Below are 24,524 nucleotides of genomic sequence, written 5' to 3' on the forward strand. Positions count from 1 at the left end.
CAAAATGCCGGTCACAGTGAGCTCGTGGGTCTATTAGAAACGAGCGACAAAAGCTGCATTCCTCAACTTTGCACAGGGGAGCACTTTTGTGTGATTTTTTGTTTGTTTTCTCTTTTCCAAGTTGTGTGCGTGTGAATGTGTTGTCCTCTTGCCTGTGTCGCATTGGCATGTGAGAGGAGTTGTTTTGTTTTCATTCAACAACTGTGAAGTGAACTCTGTTTTGGTAATCCATTAGCTCTGGAATTTTCTTTATTTATTTTCCGCCTTGAGTGAAACGTGGTGGCTAGTTGATTTACGGGTATCTCCAAACAGGATAGTTGTTTTGCAGGCGCGCTTGCTGCCCTTCTATTTGTAGCCTCAAGTTTTTGCAACTGCATTGAGAATCCCTCGACAAGCGTCACATGGTAGGCACGTTGTAACACCTACCAAGTTTCGTTAAAAACTTGATGACTAGGCTTACTCCTTCAATGATCCAATTCAATCCAATCCATTACGGATGTCTTCCATCTGATCCACTGACGTAGCTGCGAGCAAATCCGTCACTTAAAATGTAGGTTGCCCGTTAAATGACCTGTGTTTTATCGCTGCAGTTTGTGCGTTCTAGTTTCATCGAACGTCGTAAGCTTCTGCGTGTTCTGTTTCCCCTCTCTTAAGCCTCATGCGCGATTTACTTGGCTGCCACCTCATAAAGCCATGAGAAGCTCGTGCAACCCTTCACCAAGTGCCTTTACGTTGTTGTGCAACATCAGCAGCTCAATAAGTGAGAGAGAAAATTATCTCGAGGTTTGTGTCGCGTGCATTAGCGAAGTTGAATTTTTGAAGAGCAGTGTAGTAGCGGCAGAGCCTGCACACACCACTTGTTAGCACCACAGTGTCACAAACCTTGTTAAGTGGTTAGTTCTGCAATTACTGATGGATAAGTACTGGGTAAAGCAGTCTGTAGTGACATCGGCCTTAGCCATGTACGGCTCCGGTCGTGCAGTAGTGACATTCCGCGGACTAAAACGTCGGCTTTGCACAATGAACCACTGTGATACACCCCTTGTAGATTCATAAGTGGCAATAATTTGTTGCACTCGCAAAACATCGACGTGTTTGCGAAGCCAATACAAATACAGTTAAACGTAAAATTCTTGAATGAAGAGCTTGTTTTGCAGTGTTCCAACGCAGAATACTACAAACACAGCTAGCAGAGGCTTTTTCAGGGCAAGTTTTTTGAACAGTTGAGGTAGACTCATTCCTTTTGTATGCATTTAGTAAAGGTAGTTTTGTGGCTCTTAAAGAATGCCTCTTCAAACGAGAAAAATGCAATTTTTTTCTTTTCCAGAGTGTCACATTTGTGAAACGTGTACATGATACTCACTCTACTGTGTAATTTATTATGTACAGCACGTTCATTACTTTTTCAATTTTATGCTGCGTTAATCAAACGACCCATTTTCGCTTGAACTCAGAAGCAGTTAGATTACTTACGGTGCTGTTTTTTTTATGCAAAGAAAAAAAAAAGATGTCGCTAGTGTCATGGTGAGATAGCAACTGTGTGTTGCGTTTTGACTCTCTGGTTTACAAATAATCGTGCAATCTCGCAGCAATACCACAATAATAGCCCCATTGTTGCAGATCAAAACAGAAAATTGAGTCGTGTTACGTCTTGTGCTTGTCATTCTTTTTACTGTCAGTTTCTGCACTGCGTTTCAAAGCACGGTCTCTGTTACCATTGCCAACTGCATCTTTATTATTTAAATGCCATCGTCAGCAAAACTGTACGCGTGAGAACTGTGTTATTTTTGTCTTTGTGACACAAAGGTGGTGGTGTCTTATAAAAAAAAAAGTTTGTATTGAAATGTAAACTATTTTTGATAACCTCAGTTTCACTTTCCTGTACCTGTATTTTTGTGGAGTGTTACACTACCTCTTGTGGTGCAAAAATAAAACATCTGCAAGTTGTCAGTGACCATTCGAGCCACGTTTTGTAAAAGTGCAAGACGTTTATGCAAAAGTCCGTACAAACTTTTCAATGAGTGCAAAAAAGGCACATTGTAAAAAGAGTTCCCGACAGAAATTTGTAGAATTTTTTCAGTTCGAAGGAACTGTTTCTGAACACCTTGAAATGCATCTAAATCAAGTATTCTTAAGGCTGGCTAGGTTCCAAGCAATGCAAGTCCTTAAAAACGCCTGTGGCTGCTGCATTTGGGGGGGTAAATTCAAGTTCACTTGCCGTACTGCTTAAAGCACAAGCATTAGGTGTTTGGGGGGGGGGGGGAAAGGAAGTCTTAAAAATGGGACTTATGTCGGACTAGTTATGCCCACATTAAATATGGCAACATATCAAAGTTGCCTACAACAGTGTATAAGCACCAGGCTCTGAAAGACGGGTGTGCTATACACAAAACACCTCTAAAAACGCCTGTCGGCAAGCTGTGCTCCCACCAAAAATGATGAACAAGTCCAGAACAACACACACTGCACAGAACATGCTCGGGACAAAAACATCTGCACAAAGTGGGGGAAAAGGTTGCCCTTGCCAGATAGCGCTCCCCCTTTCATATCAATTCTCAGTGTAGCAGTAACAAATAAAAGTCAAACTTGGCGCCCACTTTCATCACAGAAAAGCACTCTAACGGCACTGTGTTAGGTCAACTTCTCTATTATAAGCTAGTAGTACAAAACACCATTGTCTGCTACGACAAATGTTCGAACAGCAAACATTAAAAAAAACGGCACGACCGGACGGAAAGTGGTCGTCTGTCACGGCACAGTAAAAGCATAAAAACATTAAAAAACTCAAACACAACAATCTAACAAACCTTACAAATGCAAGGCAGTGCTAAAAAACATTGACCAGTGCAAATGGTTGCACGAGGCAAGGAATGACTGTTGGGATGGCCGGCAGAAGTGTGGCCCTACTATTTTCTAAACGTATCCAGTGCATTTGGTGTACAAACACCTTCGTACAAACTGCCTCTCAACAGCAAACACCTCTCTCCAACCAATCTCACTTCAGAAAAAAGTATTTTCGATGTCTGTAGCTGCAGAATTAGTGCGTCCAGAGAGTGCGGAACAATACAGCAGCCAAGATTGGGTACGACGTCGGAGATTTGGCTTGACACGACGAACAACTACAATGATTACACAAACTTGTCACACAAAACGTACTCCTTCGACTGGAGCCGACATTCATCACAGAAAAGCACTGTAATGCCAGTGTGTCGGGTCAACTTCTCTGCAACAAGCTAGTACAAACGTCAAAGACAACAGTAAACGTTATCAACAAACACGGCCGAACCGGAAAAATTGGTTGTCATGGCAGTAAAAGTCGTAAAAAACGTTGACTTCCCAGTGATACGGCAGCAGGTTGCGCTGTAGCTGGTAACGTGACACACGCACGCAACTAAAACAACCATCCGCGAGTGAAACAGCGCAACAAAACAGATGTGGGCGAGGATCTACAAGTCTTTGAGTGCATAGTTGACGTCGTCGACGCTGACATTGAGCTGAATCTTGTGGAAGAGGTCGTTGGAGCCGAGTTCGGACAGGAGAAGGCGACAGCTGGAGAGGCGTGCGCTGATGCTTGACACCTCGGAGAAGGTCGGAGGTTTCGCACCTGAGTTGTCAGAAAAGAAGCAACAGAGAGCAATTAGAGTTGCACGACATTTCGGGGGCTTCGACAACTCGCAGGGAAGCAGTGGTCACGTTTGATCTGCACCAGCGAATTGACGGCGCCAAGATACTCGAGTGTATCGCCTGCTTCTGATTTCAGGTGACTGGAAAAATGCCATAAAGCAAACTAGTGGCATTCACTGTCAGGAGTGAAGAGGCGTCTGACAAAACGAAGCTTCGCTTCTAACAGAGACCAGTTTCAGCAAGCCAACGATATAGTCCCTGGAAATTTGGCTAGTGTGCCGTGTGGGGTCCTCGGCAGGGTCCTTTTGCGATGACCACCTTGGGCAGGCAGTACACCAGGCGATTGCAGCGCCCTCTTAGTGTACTGGCCTTTTTATGCTAATTTTTCTGAAAACTTACGTTTTTTGGTAGGCTTTCGTGACATCGTTATTTGTTTTGTGGCTCATTAAGATTTTCAGGAACTTTAAAACTGAAAAGTACTGTTGGCGCTTCTGATTGTCTGGTCATTGCAGAGTGCAGACACGACCACAGCTAAAAGCGCCGCGCAAACAGATGACGCTAACTTTAATTCACGAATAAATTCTATTAAGGCAGGCAGTTTGAAAAAGTAAGCGAATAAGTAATTCTAAAACAAAAAAGTTATCAGAAGAGCAATTTACGTTTCGCCTGCATGGCAAACATGGCGAGTGTGCTGAGAAGGCATTGGAGCTGCCGACTGGTGCGCTGTTTTTCGTGCATTTTTATCACTGCGACGACACACCGCTGTAATGCAAAGCTAGCGCCCGGACGGCAGATTAGCCAAATTTCTGGAGGCGATACTGACACTTTCACCAAGCGATTGGCAATACCCTTGTTTCTAGGTGGAGAACCTTCTGTCTGAGATGAACCTGTCGCAAATCTGCGGTCTAGTCTGTAGGTTGTAGGCAATCTTGACCTATTAACTACACATGTTAACTGCTGATGCATCAACTCATCTATTAAGTTCTTTTCTTGCTTTTTACTCCATCTCTCTTTTTAAAACAAAATTTCTCCTTAAGGTTGAGTAATGCACGTTTGGCACAAGTTAAGAGTTCTGCAAGTCAACTCAATACCAACATTCAGCGCCGTCTACCAAAAAAAAAAAAAAAAAAAAAAAAGAGGAAAAGGAAAGCTGGGTAGCGTTGGAACATATTGCTTGCTGCCATGGCACAGTTAAGCCTCAATGCAGTGAAGTCGTAAAAGCAGCACTTTATCACGCTGAAATTTCCTTGAATTGAAATTCTGCACCAGGCATGCAGAAACACCACCAATGTACGCTCCAGTTGAGTGGATTCACTCGGAACGTCCTTTATTTTACCAGACCTCCATTTTGCGCGTGTTTCGTTGCCAGAGGCAGCCTCTGACTGCGTTCAAGGGCCCACCTGCAGACCAGTTGACCTTGCGTAACGAGCACTTCGAGGTCGCTCGGGGCTACACGCTCAGCTCACTGTGAGTTCCCAAACACGTCTCGCCCCATGGAGTTGTCCGTCACTTCGTCACTAGCAACGACACAAGAGTCGGAGTGAAAGAAGTCCTCCAAATTGACCCTGTCACTTCCCAGGCACCTCCATGCTTCTTCAAGGCTGACCTGATCGTATTCGCCACCATAACCAAGTTCATGGGCAGCAAATGGATACCCTTCGCTGTCCTCCACACTTGCGTTCTTCGGGTGCACTCGCTCTTACTCTCAAACACTGCAGTTCCAAAGCATTTGGGAGAGCCAAATGCTCGCAGCGGAGAAAGTTCACGGAGGGAACTCTAGGTGTACCATTGCTCACTGCTTTTCGATCACCGCTTTCGCTACCAGCACAGCTTTCCTCCACCCTACCATCTTGTTCCTAGCATGTGCAACCTTGTTCTCGCCGCGACTTCCATTCTGGTGAGCAGCGACAATTGCCATGACGCCGTGGCGCAATGCATCATGGTCGGCATGCACGCAGCAAACGCTTTGTGCTCTCAGTGCTATCGATTTCACCCAAACCACGCACAAAACCTGACAAACTCAGCTAAGCTGTGCTCACGGTTTGCAACATTGAGCGGGAAAATAAATTGCGTCGCGGCGTAGAGGCGAAGGAGGCCGCCGGTGTTGGTTACTAAAGCTGCTCACATCGGCGATGCTTTTGCCGTAGCCATCCATGTCGCTGAGAAATTGTCCTTCCGGGTGAATTTTCTTCAATTCTCCCTTACGGACTTCATTTCATCAAAATTACAGCAACACTTACTTTGCTATATCGAGATTAATGACACATGGCTTCCAATGGGCATAATGTCACTAAGACATTGTTATATTGGGGATTTCACTGTGCTGAAGTTCACAGTATCGAGGCTTTAGTGTACTTCGATGAAAGCACAGAACGGCTACCTTCCAGCCGGCAGAGGACGATGTGCTGGCTGTAGACCTTGGCGAAGGTGGTCTCCTCGACACCTGTCCGGTGGAATTCCGCCACCACTGCTCGAAGGAAGATCTGCTCCTGCTGCGACAGGCATCTGCAGACAGACAGACGGGCATTGGGGACACAGTGACAAGAAGCTCACCAGGCCAACTCGCCAAGATACCGTATTTACTCGAATCTAACGCGCACCTTTTTTTCCGGAAAAATAGGTTCCAAAATCACGTGCGCGTTACAATCGAGTACGACTCAAAACTGCAGCGCCATGTCGCCATCGACATTCAAAGATGGCCGCTTGACTACCGAACGCAAAGCCAGCACTTCGTAGTCGGCGCATCTTTGCCTTTGTTGTCTGCATAGTCTTGTTCAGTGTTCCGGACACTCGCGCACGGGACTGACGCGAACTGAAAGAGAAAATTTGCGCAAGCAAGGCGACACGGCAAGGATTCAGCGGACCAAAGAGGGGCGATATCCCCAAATAGAAGACGCGCTGGTGGAGTACCATACAAACCGGATTATAGGTCGACCCGGTATATAGGTCAACCCCCTACCTTGACGTGGGAAAAGTTGACAAAAAAAATAATTTGGCACAGAAGCGCACTCACAATGTCTATATTTATTTTCGACGCCCGTCTGTCACTGCCACTCACTATGCCTGCCGAAGTCACTCGTCCGGGCTCTCAGAGTCGTCCGAGGATGACTGCTTCGCACTGTCATCTTCCATGCCATCAGGCGCGTTGCTGATGGAGCACTTCCTGAACGCTCGTGTAACCATGTCGTCAGGCAGCGACTGCCCAGAGATGGACACCCAGCTTGACACGGTAGCAACCGGCCCGTATAGGTCTTTTTGTTGTCGCCGGCTATCCACTCATTGTACAGTTCGCGGAGCCGGTCCGCGCATGGCCTCCGGAGCGATCGTGAGCGAAGTTCCCAGACGAAGTCCGCCACTTTGTTCTCCAACTCGGGGTGCACCGCTTGACGTCCACAGAACGATCGGTTTCGGGGTTGCACGCGCACAGCTTAGCTTTCTGGCTCCGCCAGTACCGCACACTTTTCTCTGAAATGCCTAACTGGCGTTACGCCGCCATATTCCCATTCTGCTCGGTGACTTAATCGCCGTCAGCTTAAACGCCGCGGTGAACTGGCGTCGACTGCCGCCACTCATCTCGGAACAGAGACGTACAGAAATGTACGCACGCACGCGTAATAGACGAGTAAAAGACGAAAAACTAGAGAAAAGCGAAATCAAATAAAGGCCTGATAGAGCGAGAGAGCAGTCCGACACGAATGGCGATTGGCGACGGACTACACTTGCACATTGTTGCCAGACAACGATTTACATTCTGCCAATGACCGCTATATAAGACGAGGAGTGACTTTTGTGCGGATTTTTTTGGAAAAAAACTCTACCTATATTCCGGTTTATACGGTACGTGCAGCAGCAGCGAGCGCCTCAGAGGCCCGTAACGGCATATCTCCCGGGGCGGCGCTGCCTCGGACTGTCGTCGTGGTGACTATCCTGCCGGCAATAACCGCCACATTTCATTTTGTGCCACCTTTGGAATAAACCTCACTTGTTCCAAGTGAGAAAAGGTTGCACTTTTGCGTTAAACAATTAAAGTCTAGTGCGCGTAACAATCGAGGACATAGCGTTTTTTCTTATCCGGATTACGAAAAACGGTGCACGTTACTATCGGGGGCGCGTTAGATAAGAGTAAATATGGTAGTTGTTTTTGTGGATGCTTTGAGCATTTGGTGTTTGCCAGCGTTAACACAGGGAGCAGCTGGTGAGAAGCAGGAAGAGAGGGGAAAAAAATTTAAAGAGCTCATACTGTTTTTATCCACAAAGACACGAAAAGGAAACGGTAAAGGCATAACCTGGTGTGGCTGCCGAAAATCTCATGGGTTTTCCCCAAAAAAACTTCATCATTGAGATCACCAAGCCTTTCTCTTCGGGCATTTCTCTTCAGTCAGAAAACCAAACCTCCGCAAATCTGTTCCGAGGGGAAGTGTGGCGCCACCTGGCAGTGGAAGCGACATCAGCTTCCCCATAGAAATAAAAACGTACACTAATCTCTGATAAAACCCCATTACAAATGCCTCAAAATACAGTTGAAACGAAGCAGTTGTGTGTTTATTGTATTCGCAGCCCCCCCATAACAGCTATGAACGTCTGTTTACTGAAACGTACTGGAATACATCCGAAGATGTTTCTACTCCGCCAGTTCACTAATAAAAGCTGATCACAGTACACAGGTCGGCTGCTTACAATTCTATGAGGAGACTCTCTATTGGTGAGGGGAATGAGCTTCCTCACACACTCCTGCCCAATTCCTTCCCACAACTGCGCTTATGGGTTTTTTATCACGTTTTTGTCTTTATTTTTCGTTTCGGCAGCGTCTGCAGTGTTTGAGGCTAGTTGAGGCCGGCGCACAAAGAAAGCATACTCGTAGAGCTCGAATGCAGTAGGCGCGCTCGTATAGAACTGGTTCCGTGCTGATGAATTGTTTCAGTGCCCTTGTGGAACTTTTTCACTTTGTCAAAGCACCCTTTGGCTCTTTCAGTTGCATTCAATCAACAGAACAGTGTCGAGCTGATATCCGTACTGTGTCGAATGCTATGCTATGCAATGCTGTCTGGTCACAAAAGGAAAAGCTGCTTTATTGTTTGCCGGTAGCAAAACTGCAGTGCATTTGCTTATGGTCCAAATTTGTTTCCATAAGGTTTTCAGGAGTTCCAAATGAGTCAAATTATGAAGTTGCGAATATTGAGACAATTTCGTGGAAAAGGTGTCTGTTGAGTTGTGTTAAAAATGCGGGCGATGTCCTTCGCATTGGCTAATGGGTAGGCCTTAAAAGCTAGTTTGCCATTACAGTTTACACTCGTTACAGCGGATCCCGGCAACAACGGACGTACGGTTACAACAGACCATTTCTGTTGGTTTCAGTCCACTCTGCTCATTACGGACTCGGCTACAACAGACCAAATATAAGGCGAAAATTATTTCGATTGAATGTTTACAACTGACTTCTGCGGGGCCGGCACCCGATATGCTTTTTCTTTGTTTAGTTTGGCAAGAAAGCTGTCATGTCTGGCAACATAGTTAGCAGCTGGGTCGTTGGCGCAGCAAAGCCAGTGCCAGTGGCCTTTTTTTTTTTTTTTTTTGTGCGACTAGCGACATGAACGGCAGGGTAGCTGATTTCACTGTCGGATAAACTAAGCATAATTAACGCTGTCGAACGTGACGCAAAACAGGCCAAAATCGCCAGAAGTACAGGCCTATCTAAGCAGACGGTCCTCTCGGCTGTCAAGAACAAAGCCACTGCCCATAAACGTGACTCTGGTGAGATGAACAACAGCATTATTGAATACGCAAAGTGGTGCACCCGGAGTCGAGCCTGCCCTCGTCACAGTTTTTTTTATGTAATAAAGAACTTGGGTTCAGTAAAGTTAGGTCTTTTTCCCGTTCCGTTCGGTGAAAAAGGTAAGAAACGCCTCAAGTAGTGGGGTTGGTTCCCACCTATTGTATGCAATCTGCCGGTGGCCGTGTGCAGTCAGATCTAACTTTCGACTTCACAGCTGTCCATCAGATGATTTCGTATCGGCTGTTTCAATGACCAGACTAAAGGCAGTGATCCGATTTGCTTGACGAATGGTTTCGGGTAAACCTGCCTCGTCACGAAGGGATTTAAAAAAGCCTAGCTAATTTTGATGGCCACGACTGATTTTTAGAGCTGGTTAATAATTGCTCCTTGCTATATTCTTGCTTTATTTTCCGAGCTTATCATGCGTCTTTACACACTTGATCGCATGTGCTAGGCCTTTTCCAAGTGCCGATCAAACTACCCACTTTTGCGCTCATATACGCTCCCCCTCCCTTCCCCCCGGTCGAATACTGAATACCTCGGATACAGTGGACGTTATTTTCCGAATTAAGAGGGTCCATTGTAACGGGCATAGACTGTATCTTCAGCACTAGGCTATCCACTTTTTCTTACCATTGTGAAAGCACCTAAAGAGAGAAAGCAAAGAACAAGAAAAGAAAGTGAAACATATTTACACATCCCCTTTATAACCCACTCTTGATTTCTTGGGACCCAACTGTACAGCACCATGCGAATGTATTTATCTACGCTACAATAAAAACCTTAATTGATAGATTGATCTTGTGTAGAAAGCAATGATACACTACAGATGTAGGATTTCAGCTCCTTTGGGGCATGTTTTGGACCCTTTAACAATAATAAACAAACGGATAGGAAGTGGTCTTTAGCCCTCCCATTCAGTCATCTTGCATTCGAAAGCAGCACAAATGACTGTCGACTGCAACAGAACCAGTTCCTGCAACCACTTGACAAGAGTGGGGGCTGAGGTGAAAAAAAAAAAGGCAGGCAAGGGCGAGACCCCTTTCCATACGGTATGGCCAATTTGGGGGAACCAATGCAATTCCCCAATGCACCAACGTCCACTTTAGCGGGTTACAAGTGGGGTGGGTAAAGCGACTGACCGCATGGCTAGGATCTTGGGCGACGAGAACATCTCCTGTATGGCACGGTCAACGTGCGCCATGCCCACGACATGCCGCGACGTCTTCTTGGGGCTCCCTTGCAGTGACAGCTCTGCGATCTCAGCAGCGCGCCGGCAGACGTCCAGAGCGCGGCGTGCATCTCCCGACACAGCCGCCACCTGGCAAAGGAATCGGAACCCGTCAGTCCAGGTTTTAACAGTCAAAGCTACCTTTGGAACTATCCCTGGTATCCTTAGTTAGTGTAGGTTTGGCTAAGCTGCTAAGTTACACTGTCACACAGCCAGGAACAATGCAGTGCTCTTCCAGTAAACAGGGTTTGTTGTAGCAAACTTGTCCTCCACAACACACAAGAAGTAAACACAAACGGCAAAGATGCGGTCAACAAAGTGAAGTGCAGAGTAGAACGTCGGCGAACGAAATGAGCATTTGCCCTACGAGCATTTATCTTTCCTCGTAATTCTTTCTGGAACCACCAAATTAAGCCAAAAACACTGGCAGCCAAAGACGAACATTCTGTTCTAGTGACGACAGGGCGATACACTCTCCCTGTCAGATAAGACAGCCTGTGTGGCATAGAAAAGAAAGAGAAGGATACACACGCTTCGCTTAGAACACAGCAACACAGCCGGGTGCAGCCAGGTGCTGGCAACAAACACATCAGTAAACAAAACAGAACACACGGTTTGCAGTAGCACTTCAACATTCACTGCGGAAAATGACAGGGGCACATGATGTGCGCCTTGTCATGCATCTATTCTGTCGTCATTTTGCACAGTGGGCATTTGGTTGTGCTGTTGGCATCTGCCCTGAAACCATCCACTGCGCGACAAGGCAGCCATGCCATGCCCCCACGATCTGGCAGTAGTGCACATTGTGCACGCTCCCGTTTGGCCAACAACTGTACCATTCTGTCACCTTAATCAAACCCCCAGGGAGATTTTTGGGGCATGACACGAGGCTAGAATAAAGGGAGCATGCACAAGCCACGCACGTGTTGCTTGGTGTGACAAGGGAATTCAGCTGCTCAACAGTGCGAGATAGTTAATTGTGATTGTCGGGTTGTCACGTCTTTTTTATGCTCCAATGAAACGTGCACACTTCTGCTCACGCGCTGTTGTCAAAGGATTGTTCTTGAGGGTATTACATTGTGGTGACCATCTTGCAAACCTAGTGAGCGGCAGTGACGACACAAAGGCCGCCGGAGCTGCCTTTGAGCCGACAGTTCACGCACTCTACTTTTTATTAATGCTGTAGTCGCGACCTCTTGTGGGTGTACATAAAAGTTCATCTGCTTAGCACCGCCAGGTGGTGCGAGTTACCACGTACATGTGGTGTGTTAGAAATATGATTCAGTTGTTAGTAAACTGTGCTAGTCTTTGCGGCTCCTTTTTGTTTTTGTCCCTGCATAGTGCGCACAAGATTTACGACTATCAACTCGTACGAACTAAGACGTCTTTTCACGTTATTGCAGTCTCTGTCAATTTCTATTTGCATTAGTTTAGTTGCTTCATTTGCTCAAGTTCACATTGATTGGTGCACGCAGACTGCTATCCCAGACATTATTTCGATGCTTTGCCCCATTCTGTCTCATGGGGTGTGGTACCAGCATTCTTGTTCAATTTGCAGCACCCCAGGCGATCGTTATGACCGTCACTGTTATAATTCAATTCAAATAATTTCATGACATCACGTAAGCAAAATGATAGTGTACTTAGATCACTCAGGTTTGCGGAGAGTTGGGAGAAAAGATTGGGGATACAGTTATACAGACCTGTGCCTGTACAACGGTTGTTACAATGAAACTGTCGCTTTGAGTGAAACCTTTGTGCGCACTTAGCTCTGTAAATGCGGTAATTTTGTTGAGAATGTTATATGTGTGGTATGAAGTTTCGGCGCATGTGGTTTGCTATTTCCGAAGTTTGTAACACGATGCACCGTAAAATCTGAATGTATTGTTTTTTTCTCCTTGTATTTAAATCTCAGATCTCAAATCTCAGATTCAGATCTCAGCATCATGTATGCGTTATGTGATGCCAGTAAAGTTGTTATTACGTGGGGGAGAGGGAAGAGGACATTGACCCCCGACCTTTCGGGCGACGAGTTGCACAGCATCGGGGTCAAAGGCGTCCAGGCCCTGCATGCGGGAGAGCACGATCTCCTGCAGCTGCTTGTGATTGTAGGGGTGAAAGGTCATCCGCGTCAGGCCCTGCAGTGGGCAAGAACGGGGCAAGGAGGGAAAAAAAGATGCTCGGTTGAACAAATCCAAAATAAAAAGAAGAAAAACGCAGGAGCGGAGACGCAAGCACGGTTTGTTCATGATGAATTCTGTCAAATTACGGTGACTGAGTATTTTTGATTTATTTTGATTTTGATTCTATTTACAATATATTGCAGGCCCCTTCTGAGGCTTAAGCAGGAGTGGGATAGAAGAAGATACAATGTTGTGTGATCCTTGCTAACGACGCAAGAAAGAAAAAAGTAAAAAATAATGCATGAAGGCAGCACAAGAAATGAAGAAAAAAAGAAAGGCACACTAAAGGTGAGGTCTGGTACAGAAGGCAGGCATTACAAACATGAACTGAGAAAATGGCAAGCCCTTTAAAAAGCAATGTGACACACCACAGAAATATGTGGATGGGAAGAGAATTCCACTCTGTTACGGTTCTTAGGGGGAATGAGTGTTTATGTTCCTCAGTTTGTACAAAAATGGGGGTTAGTCTACAAGAACGGTGATGTTGTGCGGGTTTGATAGTTGAAGGCTGCAGGTAGGCTAAACTGCAACAACTGAGCCTGTAACGTTTGGACTCTCAGGACCCCAACAACCGCACTTGCACTCGGAAGAAGAAAAAAGCTTGGCAGCACTGACAATCTACAATGCATAATCCAGTGGTTCTCCTATTCTTTTCCTTTCTAAATGCAGTGATGGGCACTGATGCTGCCACTGTGATTGAGCTGTAGCAAGTTGTGGGTTATCACTGCCCAAGCAGACATCAATGCTGTGTTGACTTAAGGGGGGACGTGGCTTTCAAAATCAACTTTTTTATTTCTTTGTGGATTTTGATGAAAATTGGCACAGCAACTGGAAATGCTTCTGTGATAACACCATAAAAATTTGAAGTTAATATTTTGATAACTTTTTTATGTATGAAATTTTCTTTCTGTTCCGCTTGTACCGAGCTTGAGCGGCTTATAACACACGATAGAAAACTTGTTCGAAGTGCTTTGCATTCTCAAATGAATGGACGAGGTCGTGACAGTTTTAGAATTTTTTTTTTACAACACAATGTTTTTTTAGTTTTCATTTTTTTAGAGGTTAATGTGCAACAGGCATGTCAACTGTGAACGATTATTTGAATAAAAAAATCACAAAAAACAAATCTGGAAAACTAAAAGTGTCACGACCTGAACAGTTCATCAAGGAATGTAATGCAAGAAACGGAATCAAAATAGACCCAGCAGTCACGAAGAAATCCCTGGGACAAGCGACACAGGTGGCAAAAAAAAAATGTTTTGAGAAAACGGCTTCCGAAGTTGCAACATAGGTTTCACATATCAAAAGTCGTCACGGTTGTAGCCTTTCATGTCCTTTTGAACATGGGGCTTCTGGAAGGCCTTGCCTTGAAATTGGAGTGCCTTTTCAGCCTTTCTCTTTCCAGAAAACATCATTTTCAGCTCCTCCGTGAAGAGTACATACCCCCCTTTGCAAACCAAACGGAGGGGAGATGGGTTTCAATGGGCTTTCAATGCAAAGTAGGTTAGTTGGTTGGCTGTATCGCACTGGACAACCTCCTTTTGCAGTGTTGTCACCATGGCAACAAGTTAAGCATTTTTTTTACTTAAATTTGAACATTTTTGGCTTTTTTTATGTTTTATCTTGCCTGGCACAGCAACTTAGTACTCATAGTGCAGGTGTTCATTGCCAAAAGTTTGCATACCACAAGGTTGAAAATGAGCTACTTTGAAGCTTGGTAGAGTATTCTGCATAACTCCCAACTTCAATGCAAGAGCATATTTTTTTTTACTACTTTTGACATTCAAGGCATCCAATATTTCTCGCAGCACAGCCAGTATGCCCTGAGCAATGGTATCAATAATTTCCCTAAAAAAATCACTGTTAAATGCTGCCACAGTAACGTACATTTTTAACGCAGAGAGCATATTTTATTCCTATATTACTAACTCAAACCTGTTTGCATGAAAATTACAAGTGCACGGGAAACATTGCGCAAGAAAGGCGATATGGCTCGCGCGCATCGCAGCGCACGCTTACCGCGACATATCGAGCTTTGATTATACCTGATATGGCTGGTCAGGTCGCTTTTAAGATTAAAACTAACGTCGCAGGCATTAATTACAACTACTGGCGTTCAATCGTAACCGGTTGCCCAGTCATGTGATGCTCCAATGCGCGTCGGCTATGCCGTGCGCGCCGCAGCGTTTGACGCGTCGACCGTTTCTTTCTCAAGGCTAGCGAGCCCACAGTCAAAACACAGCAATAACTAAGCGTGTAAACATCGCAAATCCGACTAAAAGTTCACTTCACGAACCGCTATCGCAAGCGCGCACACCGCGTCACCCTCCGGGGTCTGGCGACGGTAGAGTCACGCGCACCACGAAGCGTTCGATGACCTCCGCCTTTCGAGCCACACAACTTCCCGTAATCTGGCTCGTTATCTCTGGCATTCCCATCGCGATAACGTCCGTGTTGAATACCACAGATTGAACAGAAACTCGGCCGAGCGAAGCGGCGAAAATGAACTCAATCCGCTCGCTACGCAGCTCAGGCGGCCGCCATCTTGCGTTGCGCCCGCGACATCCAATCAGGAGGGTCGACGTTCTGCGCCCCGACCGGAGGACCAATAGCGCTTCAGCATTTATTTCTAGCTTCGTTTGTGCGTCGTTTCTTTTCTGCCGTTTGTGCGTTTGTGAATGAACGAAGATAAAAGAGACGAGCGGAACCGGAAAAACGATCGCTCGGCCGATCTAACCATATCAAAATGGCCGCGCCCGGTGGCACCGTTGCGGAGATAGAGCGCTCCGAAAATTGCCGTTTTTTCGCCCTTTTGCGCTGATAGTTTGTCACCGCGCCTGACAAAAGTATTTTTTTATGCCACTTTGCGACGCTTTTCAGCGTAAAAACTTTGCAGACGCACAGAATAGGAAACATAGAAGCCGAATATGCGGGTTTCAAAAAAACGATGTTTTGGTCATTTTTCCGAAGTTGAAAGCCGCGTCCCCCCTTAAACCCCTGTCACACGGCAAATTTAATGACAAATTTTAATTAGCTGCGAATGCCTTTAGATTGGTGCTACATGAGAATACTGAATGACATTCAACACAAACAGTATTTAGTGACTAAATTAGTTCGGGGAACACATTCGCACTAGCTTCCGAACCAAATGAGTAGCCTCGACAGCAGTGGCCTGTCACTAAACAGGGACGGAGAGCGCAAGCGGCCAAAGCGTGGCCGAAGAAGCCCCTACCAGGCGGCTGGAGACGCGCTGTGCCAGGAGCCTCTCCGGCAGGTCCATGGTGTTGGCGATGGTGAGCACGACCAGGCGGGAGCTTGGCCGGGTGGGCCAGTCGAACAGGTTGTACAGCACCTGCTGTCTGCGCGTCCACAGCAGGTCCAGCTCGTCCACCAGCAGCACCACCGGGTCCCGGCGGGGGCCGGAACGCCCAAACCGCCGGTCCAGCAAGTCCGCCGCCTGCTCCGGTGTGGCCGTCTCTCCAGTCAAGGCCTGATGAACAATGGAGAATACCACGCTGCTGCACAGCCGCGCTACAGCCCCTAAAAATTTGGCTAGAGTGCCGAGGCACTCGGCAGGGCCCTCTTGGTGATGCAATCCTCGACAACCCAGCACCCCGGTCGACTGCAGCGCCCTCTCAGTGCACTGGCTCTTTATACTACCGAGATGCTTTTGTAAAGACTATGCAGTTGTTTTTAAAAGCTTTTCCTGACATCATTCTTTCCTTGAACCCCTTTTCGTGTCTGAGCAGGTTTATTGTTGGAACTCGTTACAAGAGGCATAGATGTAAGAGACAATCGGGTATGAGTAGACACTGTTCACCCACATGGATGGTCGCGCTATCTTCCCCATTAAAGTGACCTCTTTTATAGCAAACACAGGTCGTAGAAGATAGTTGGTTATAAAGGACAGGTTGTCCTTGAATCCTGGTCAACAATCTCGCTTGTGAGAGACATTCTAACTTTAGATGCGGTGCCGCCAGTCACTAACTGAAGTTGCGTCCATTACGGAATCAAAGGGGATGACAGCCACGCGCAGTAGCTATTATAACTTCAGCAAACACACAGTGGTTCAGTCAGCTACGAATCGATGACGAGAAGACCTGCCAATGGAAATGCAACGTACCGAAGTGGCTAAAGCTTAACGTATGCGTACGTGCGCCACCTGGCATGCGGGCTTCAGCGCAAGCTAAGAATACCAGGAGTGCGCAGTGGAGCTCTCCAAATTTCGTAGCTTCCAATTAAGAAGCATCGCAGACGTTGAGCCTGCAAGCCTGATGAACAGCCAGAGCACACAGCGGAAGAAGCTATGCACTCTGGCTATTCGTCAGGCTTGTAAACTTGACATCTACAATTCATCTTTGGCAAACAGTGAAAGAAGAGAAAGCTTGTAGAAGCTGTTGTAAAAAACAGTTTCAATACAGTCGTGAAGCAAACAAAGATTCAGAACTATTTAATAAATTCCAGGGGCAAAACGTAAATTAGAATGGATCTTTTGCAACACACTGTAGCATTCTTTTGAGCTTATTTTAGTTGTACAGCGCCCACATTGAACTAGGGGTTGATCAGTCAGTGAAAACATGGTACCCTGCTTATAAGAGACCTCTCATATAAGACACAAACTGCTGCCCGGTACGTGTCTCTTATAAAGGGGTTCAACTGTGCTTAGAAATTTTTAAAACTAAACAGTATGGTGCACGCCTCTGATCATCTGCTCACCGCAGATTGGTTATGGCCACAGCTGAAAGTGGCTTGCAAGCAGATGACGCTAATATTGCCTACTTAATTACTAAAAAAAACTGGCAGACCAAATTTCTAGGGACTATTTCTGGGCACTCACCCTCAAGATGTGGCTGTAGCACTGTGCCGGAGTGGTGAGCTTCATGCCGTTTACCTCGATGAACTTGAAAGGGGGCGTGTAGCCCCCGTCGACGGACTCTTGTAAAACTCGGAGGACGTCGTGGACTGTGGCCGTTTTTCCCGTGCCCGGAACGCCCGATATATACATGCACCTGCACGAAGGTTACTTATTAAGGGGGGATGTGGCAAACAAAACAATTCTTATGTACTTTTTCACCAAATCTAATCAAGTGCAGTTGACCATGACACAGTCAAAACAGAAATCAGTTTGTAGCTACCTTGTATAGTTTTTAGGCTGTGAGTATGTCCTACTAATAGTTCATCGCTTAATTAAAGAACTATCTAGGCTTCTGTAACTGTAACTGGCTATACCTTTTTCCTGGCCCTGCAACTGTAACTAAATTTAAAATAGATAAACAGATTTTCAGGACGCTCACGTTTTTAGTCCTTAAATAGGTCATAAATTTTGAGCCATTTTTGTTGATAATTACTAAGGCAACGGAAATAAATGAATAGCTATGTTGATAATGATACACCTTCCTGGATACAGTAGCACAAAAATTTGAAGTAATTTAAGCCTTTTATTTCTTTATTTAAGGACTGAACTAATTATGAGGACAAATTCCTTACTCGAATGTAATACAACATAGCTACAAACTGATTTCTTGTTTTGGCTTTGCCATAGTCAACTGCACTTGCGCATTAAGTTTGATTACAGTCGAAGCATAAATAACAAGGCTGGCTTTAGTTGCCGCATCTCCCCGTAAGGTGGTGCTCAGTCGTGAACAGGATTCTTTTTGTTTGTTTCTTGAGCACTGCTTTCAAAGCAAGGTCTTGCGACAAACTAGCAATCCAAGCACAGGGCTTAGTTCTTGAGCCATCACACTGACACATGCATGTTTCCCGTTCGTGGTGTACGACCACTGTAGTTGCAGCAAATTATGGTTAGAATGGAACTGTCCTAGCAAGCATACAACTGCATTAATAACACGTTGTGATCCAAGATTTAGGAACTTATTAATGAGATGCACATCGCTGCAAAGCAAATGGTTTTTGCGTTTCCTTTCGAACATGCTTAGTATTTTCCGCATTTATGGGCATACAGTGTAGACCATTTATAATGTAACCGCTTATAGTGCGGGACCGGATATAACGCGGGTTTTTGTGACCACCGGTTTGCCTCCCATAGAACTCAATGCATAAGCATACCGCTTAAGATGCGGTTGGCCGAAGCACAATACCGTTTATAGTGCGGTTTTTCGGCGGGTCTGCTCATCGACCGGCGCAGCTGGGGCATCGTTTTAGGGTAGCAAAAGAAAAAAAGAAATGATGAAATCGGCCATCTGACGCAGCACGCACCCCTTGCTCTCCTCTAACTTCGACACAGAAGAAAAAAATAGGCACCCTTTAGCTCGCGCGTACGTGATAACCACAACTGTCCTTGCTTGATGCACCTCGGAAGATAGCGACCGGCTCCCCGTCCGCGCGTGGCAAGTTGTTTCTATTAATCGTGAACCGCATGGACCGTTTTCGCACACGAATTGTGCACATCGGCGTTGCGCGTGCGTTTTTTGCATGCCCGCGTCTACAAATCCGCGCTCGCGGTGGCTTCTTCGCGTGGCAGTGGGAAGAGCCTGACGACTTGCACCAATGGAAAGACGCGCACCTAATGGCGGGAGATTCGAAGCGCTCCGAGCCGGCTAGCCACGCCAGAGGTGTTTAGGCTAAAGCGGCTAAAGTCCCTCGATCAGATGAAGAGACTTTAGTTTAGGCTTACCACCGCGGTATTTTTTGATGGGCGCTTTCACAAGCAGCGTGGATGGCAGTTTATATTCCACTTTGCGGTCAGTCACATTATCAGCTCTTTTCTTGCATGAGCATCTTCGCTTGCGCCTTATACGGCATTTCAGCGAGCGGTTAGAAGTGGTCACTGGAGCTGCCTGCACCGCTTGACAGCCAGTGCCGACGCCATGTTGCCGCCTCTTACCGAGCCGCACACATTACGTCAGTTGTATCCGCGCCGGCGTCGCCGCGCGTGCGGCGTGCGCTGCACGTTTTTGCGAGAAATCGCTCTACGCGGTTCACGCGGTTTACACTTTAGAACGTTGTGCAGATATGCCACCGCTCTTCCCGAACAAGCGAGCCGCGCGAAGATTTCCACCACCAGTACGTTGCGCTGATAAGCAGCCGCCTTCGGCATCATGAACACAAGGTGGGATAAAAATAAAAAATCCCGCTGGCCTTTCTTATCATGTCCTGCGGCATCTTTATAGACGCAAAAAACACAGCCATGGTCTTTCAAAACACAAACACAACGGAAGTTAAAGCCGCACTCGCTGTTTGTAAGACCGCGCTTTTGCAATGTGTGAGACCCGGCAGCAGCGGCTGATGTTAAAAATAATATGAAATAAAGACCCTTCCTTCGTTTTTAGGCGCTATGCGTTTGGGTGATAAAAAATTTGGTAGGTGGCGATTTGGTTGAATTCACGCACGTTTTGGTTATAGTGCGGTACCGCTTATAGTGCGGATTTTTGCGGCTCCCGCGACATACGTTATAAGCGGTCTACACTGTATTACATTGGAATGGGACGAAATGCAAGCGCACACAGGTTGCAGTCAAGATGTTGGCTGGCTTTAACCTGGCAAATAAAAACCATCCGCGTCATTTGACTGCAATAGATGAACATGTAGCTCGATTCCCTTACCCCTCTGAATTATTGACTACTGCTCCTTCCACCAACTCTAACAAAACGACTGTACAATCTGCAGTTAAGTCTGGCTTGTAAGGATCTTTGAAAATGATGAGTACTGGCCAGCTCGAAACACTGCCAATCAACTCATCATAAAATCAAATTCCTCAATGAACATTTACGCGATTCAGTGCACTGTCATCAGCCGTCTAAGGGAGCAAATACGAATGTTCATCTTCAGTTGAGCTGCTCCCTAATAGAAAACTTGTGAGAGTTTTGGCTGGAAGATTTGTACGGTACGACAACACTCTTCTTGTCACTCAACAAATTCAAGCACTGACAGGACGAAGGCCAAGGCAGAGACAGCACCAGTGCTACCTTTCTACAAAATGGTTTACTCCAAATCTGTGCATATAGGTTGTATTCACTGGCATGCCGGCAACCGTGTATGTCGCCTTAGCAACGGGGTGTGTGCCCACTCCATCACGGTGGCACACGCATCAGCCCATCCCACCGAGATCCAAAGCAGTACCCCGTGGAGAAACATGGCTTTATTCCTTTCGCTCTAAGCAATGCACCACAAGTGTTCCTCTCTGCGGCGAAATGCACCCTCAGCTCTTGCGTGGTTCCGCCACACGTATAGGGTTACGAGCCAGTGGGTATCGCGTAGCGTTGTTTTTTCCACAAGGCACTCCCGGAGGGACTTAGTTCCAGCGGCGCGTTGTCCACGCGGGCCAGCGCCCCATATTTGGGTGCCGCTGGGCTTTCGCCCTGCCGGTGTGGCCCGTCGAGTGCCAGCTCCCGCTCCCCACTACCTGTTTGTCAGCCACACTCCATTCCAGCGAACTCCGAAGTGGTTGGAACCGCCGCAGACTTCTCTCCTCGTCACAGCAAGCTCGCTCACCTCCACGCTTCCCCGTTCCCTTCGAGGCTTCTCGTGTCCCGGACGCAGCATGACGCCAGCCAGCAGTGTTCGAGGCGTGTTGTGTGTGGCAGGACCAACCACACCTTTCTAACCATTACTTTTCTCTATTCTATCTTAGCATCACCACAAAATGTCACTGATATTATTCATATCAGTTGACGCCACGGTCGAGAAAACGGATGCCAGGTGCTCGAGGGCAGTAGAGCGCCACCATACAATGTGAGTGCGATTAACATATATCTGTGAATGACATCACCGAGAATCTGGTTGAAACGTGCCAGACGATGCACGCTGGTGTTTTTTTTCCTTCGAGATGTGGGCGCAAAGCGCATGCGCAGGCACAGTGGCCACGGTCATGGGGGTTTTCAGTGTTGCCAAGTGAATAAATCGTCAGCTAAACTTTTCAGTGAATACCACCTATATATACACATTCAACACGCAAAGTGAGAGCGAGGGAAGAGCGAGGTTCTACTGTACTGTGTTCACCGCGCCCAAACCGTTTCCCTTCCGTCCTGCCACTCACCCCCCGGTGCCGTCCTGCAGCTTCCCCTCCACGAAGGAGTAGATGTCGGCGAACTCCTGCTCTCGGCACGGGAGGCACGTGGGCACGGCCGACACGTGCAGCCTGCATTCGCACAGCAGATAAGGGGCACGTTCTGATTACACACATTGCCCCACAGGCTTTGAGCCCCGTTCAAGCTTACGCCCAAGTGACCGAGTAGGAAGGAAGGAGCGACAAGACAGTGCAGGAAAGGCAGCGGGTTGATAAGGGAAAAGTCCAGTTGGCTACCCTACACACGGGATGCGGGAGAGGAGGGATTGAAAGAGAAGAAAGGGTATGCAAGTACACGAGAAGTGGAGCTTGAGGAGCAATAAAAGAACGAGTAAAGGTAACGACAGAGACAAAACTGGCCAAATGGGTGAATGAAAGACAGTGCACGCCTGTACATTGTTCAAGGCAGCTTGAGAAGACAACATCAAAGGTACTTCTCACACTGGAAAACTGACCGAACAAAGTGCAGTTCTGTTTCACAGTAGGTGTCTCAATGGCCACAGTGCGTGATATCACATGCAACACATGCGTACTGTAAAGGATTTGGGTTCTTTCTTTTTCTATTCTCTATTCAGAGATTACCCGTATTGCCCAAAGACGCTTGTAGGGATCCTAGTGTCCCTATGCCTTGTCCGCACAGGTTTTGGGCGAGCTGGTAGCCACCATTTTGGGTAGCTGGCGTGTCACGTAAGTCATGTCCTCTGCATGACCCCGCGCGACGCGCCGAACCGGCTCGCCGCGAACGTGTGCGGAGGGTGAGGGGGAAGGAGGACCCGTTCGTCGCCTTCTCCCTCGCCGCCCTCTTCCTGATCGCCGGAGGAGACCCCCCTTTCCTCCACCTGAGCCGACGAGCAGCCCACGGGAGCGTTCCGCGGGGACTCTGCTGAGAGATTGTACCCTGACTGGTCGCAAGGGATGCCTCCCCTGCTCCCGCGGCCGTGATGACGGATATCGAGGTCCGAGTCCTGCGGCTTGAGCGAGCGAACGGAGCCACTGTCTCCCCGCAAGCGATAGTTGTGTTTTCTGGTATACGCCCTGTATCTGCCAGGCAATAAAGCCTCACTTTGGATTGCCGGAGCCTGTCTACCGCATGTGAGTACCCGAACCCGTGCGTGAGTCTTCAGATTCCGCAGGGGCTAGTGTACGGCGCATAGCGTCCTCTAGCGAAGCTAGCCGGGGTCCTCTGCTATCCCGTACGTTAGCCCACACGCTACAGCAAGAGGATTACAGCCCTGGCAAACAAATCTTCGTTTTTACAGCACATGTGCACTTGAGACAACTTGTTCCACTTTTTAATGGCTCTAATAAAAGAGGATTTTACGAACAGGTATGTCCTGGTACGCAACTCCCTCGCTTTGGAAACATGGTCCATTCTACAGGAACAGTAATGAGGTTCTTTAGAACAGTAATGAAGTTCCTTAATATACTGTTCTTTGTTAGTTCCTCTTTCATCATTAAATATCCGAAGAAAGAGCTTCAACCGAAATTTTTTTTTCAGTGCGAGGAAAGCTGTCCCCACTCAAGTCCATTCTTCATGTAAAGCTATCCGGAGACAAGCCTAGCCGCCCGGTTTCGAGCTTTCTCTCTCTAGTTCAGCAATCAGCCTACAGTTCACTGCCTGTGCCGTGGATGCTATCCTTAACTCTGTTTTCGTTTCGTTCGCGCTGGTTCCACCCACGAGTGTACCTTCTGCAAGCACAACCACTGCCACCAACAACAGTGCATTTCAATCGGACAGGCACGGTACGTGCTCATGTGAAGCATATTTTGACGAAAAGCGGCGCTTAAACGGGCACAAAGAACGAAATTTCCAAACAGAAGCGCTGCCCGTGTTCACAGGAATTCACAAGCACGCAAATTCTTTGCTTTGTCCTAGTTAAAAGGCGCTGGTTTTAATTAAAATGTGCGGAACCAACAAGCCCAAGTTCAAACCTTCGTTAGGTTCTGGTGAAGCGTACATAAGTGTTAGACTACGGCAGCAGAGACAAGCGAAGAGAGCGGGAAGTCTCACCGTGACTTGGCCACATCGAGTGGAGTCTCTGGTCCCGCAACTGCCTGGCTTCTTTTGGGCACCGATGGGGTCAGGCTCAGTGTGGAACGACGTGGGGTTCTAGGCGTGCCACTGGACGACGGCTTCTTCGCAGACGAACGTGGCGTTTGCGCGGAGGCTGGCTTCTGATGGGAGCAGGTCGGAAAGGGAAGAATTGCAGTGGTTTCACTAGAGGCCTTCCACGAGAACCTAACGTCTGCATCTTTGTCTCAGGCAATTACAATTTCTGCTTTAGTATTACATCACTCAACCAGCTTAACTGGGAACATTGAGCGAACATTGGGAGCACGCGAAACTTAATTTGCTAAATTTTTTGCGCTTTAAATTTGCACTATGTTTACCAACTAGCTCGAACTCACATGTTGTTAAGTTAATCGGTGACTAATCGGTGAACTACACTGGCTATTGCCCCACATTGGTGGATTGCTCACGTGTTGCGAGGGGCCTGTACAACCGACCCGGCGTCTCCGAAAATGCCAGTGTGCGACGCTGAAACACGAAGCATCTCCTGGTGGCGTGATCATTGCAGCACCTTGGAAAAGTGCTACCGCATTATAGGGGATCCATGCAAGCCGACATTGACCTCCGGATCACAAAGAGAAGTGGCAAAGACCATGCAATGACCGTGGGTGACAAAT

General features: G+C 47.2%; 1 protein-coding gene across 1 annotated transcript; it reads right to left on the reverse strand.

Moving 5' to 3' along the window:
- Positions 1-1,522: 1,522 nt before the first annotated feature.
- Orc1 (origin recognition complex subunit 1) lies at positions 1,523-24,011 on the reverse strand (the record flags this gene model as incomplete). The annotated part of the gene is given in 8 exon segments (XM_077693096.1): positions 1,523-3,604; positions 6,005-6,129; positions 10,540-10,718; positions 12,647-12,766; positions 16,044-16,301; positions 17,649-17,820; positions 21,807-21,908; positions 23,848-24,011. Coding segments are annotated over 8 exon segments (1,278 nt in total), but the record flags the coding sequence as incomplete, so codon positions are not given.
- Between the last annotated feature and the right edge of the window lie 513 nt (positions 24,012-24,524).

Source organism: Haemaphysalis longicornis, unplaced genomic scaffold (genome assembly GCF_048455015.1).
Source record: "Haemaphysalis longicornis isolate Haplotype H1 unplaced genomic scaffold, Haemaphysalis longicornis Haplotype H1 scaffold_12, whole genome shotgun sequence".
NCBI classification, from domain to species: Eukaryota; Metazoa; Arthropoda; class Arachnida; order Ixodida; family Ixodidae; genus Haemaphysalis; species Haemaphysalis longicornis.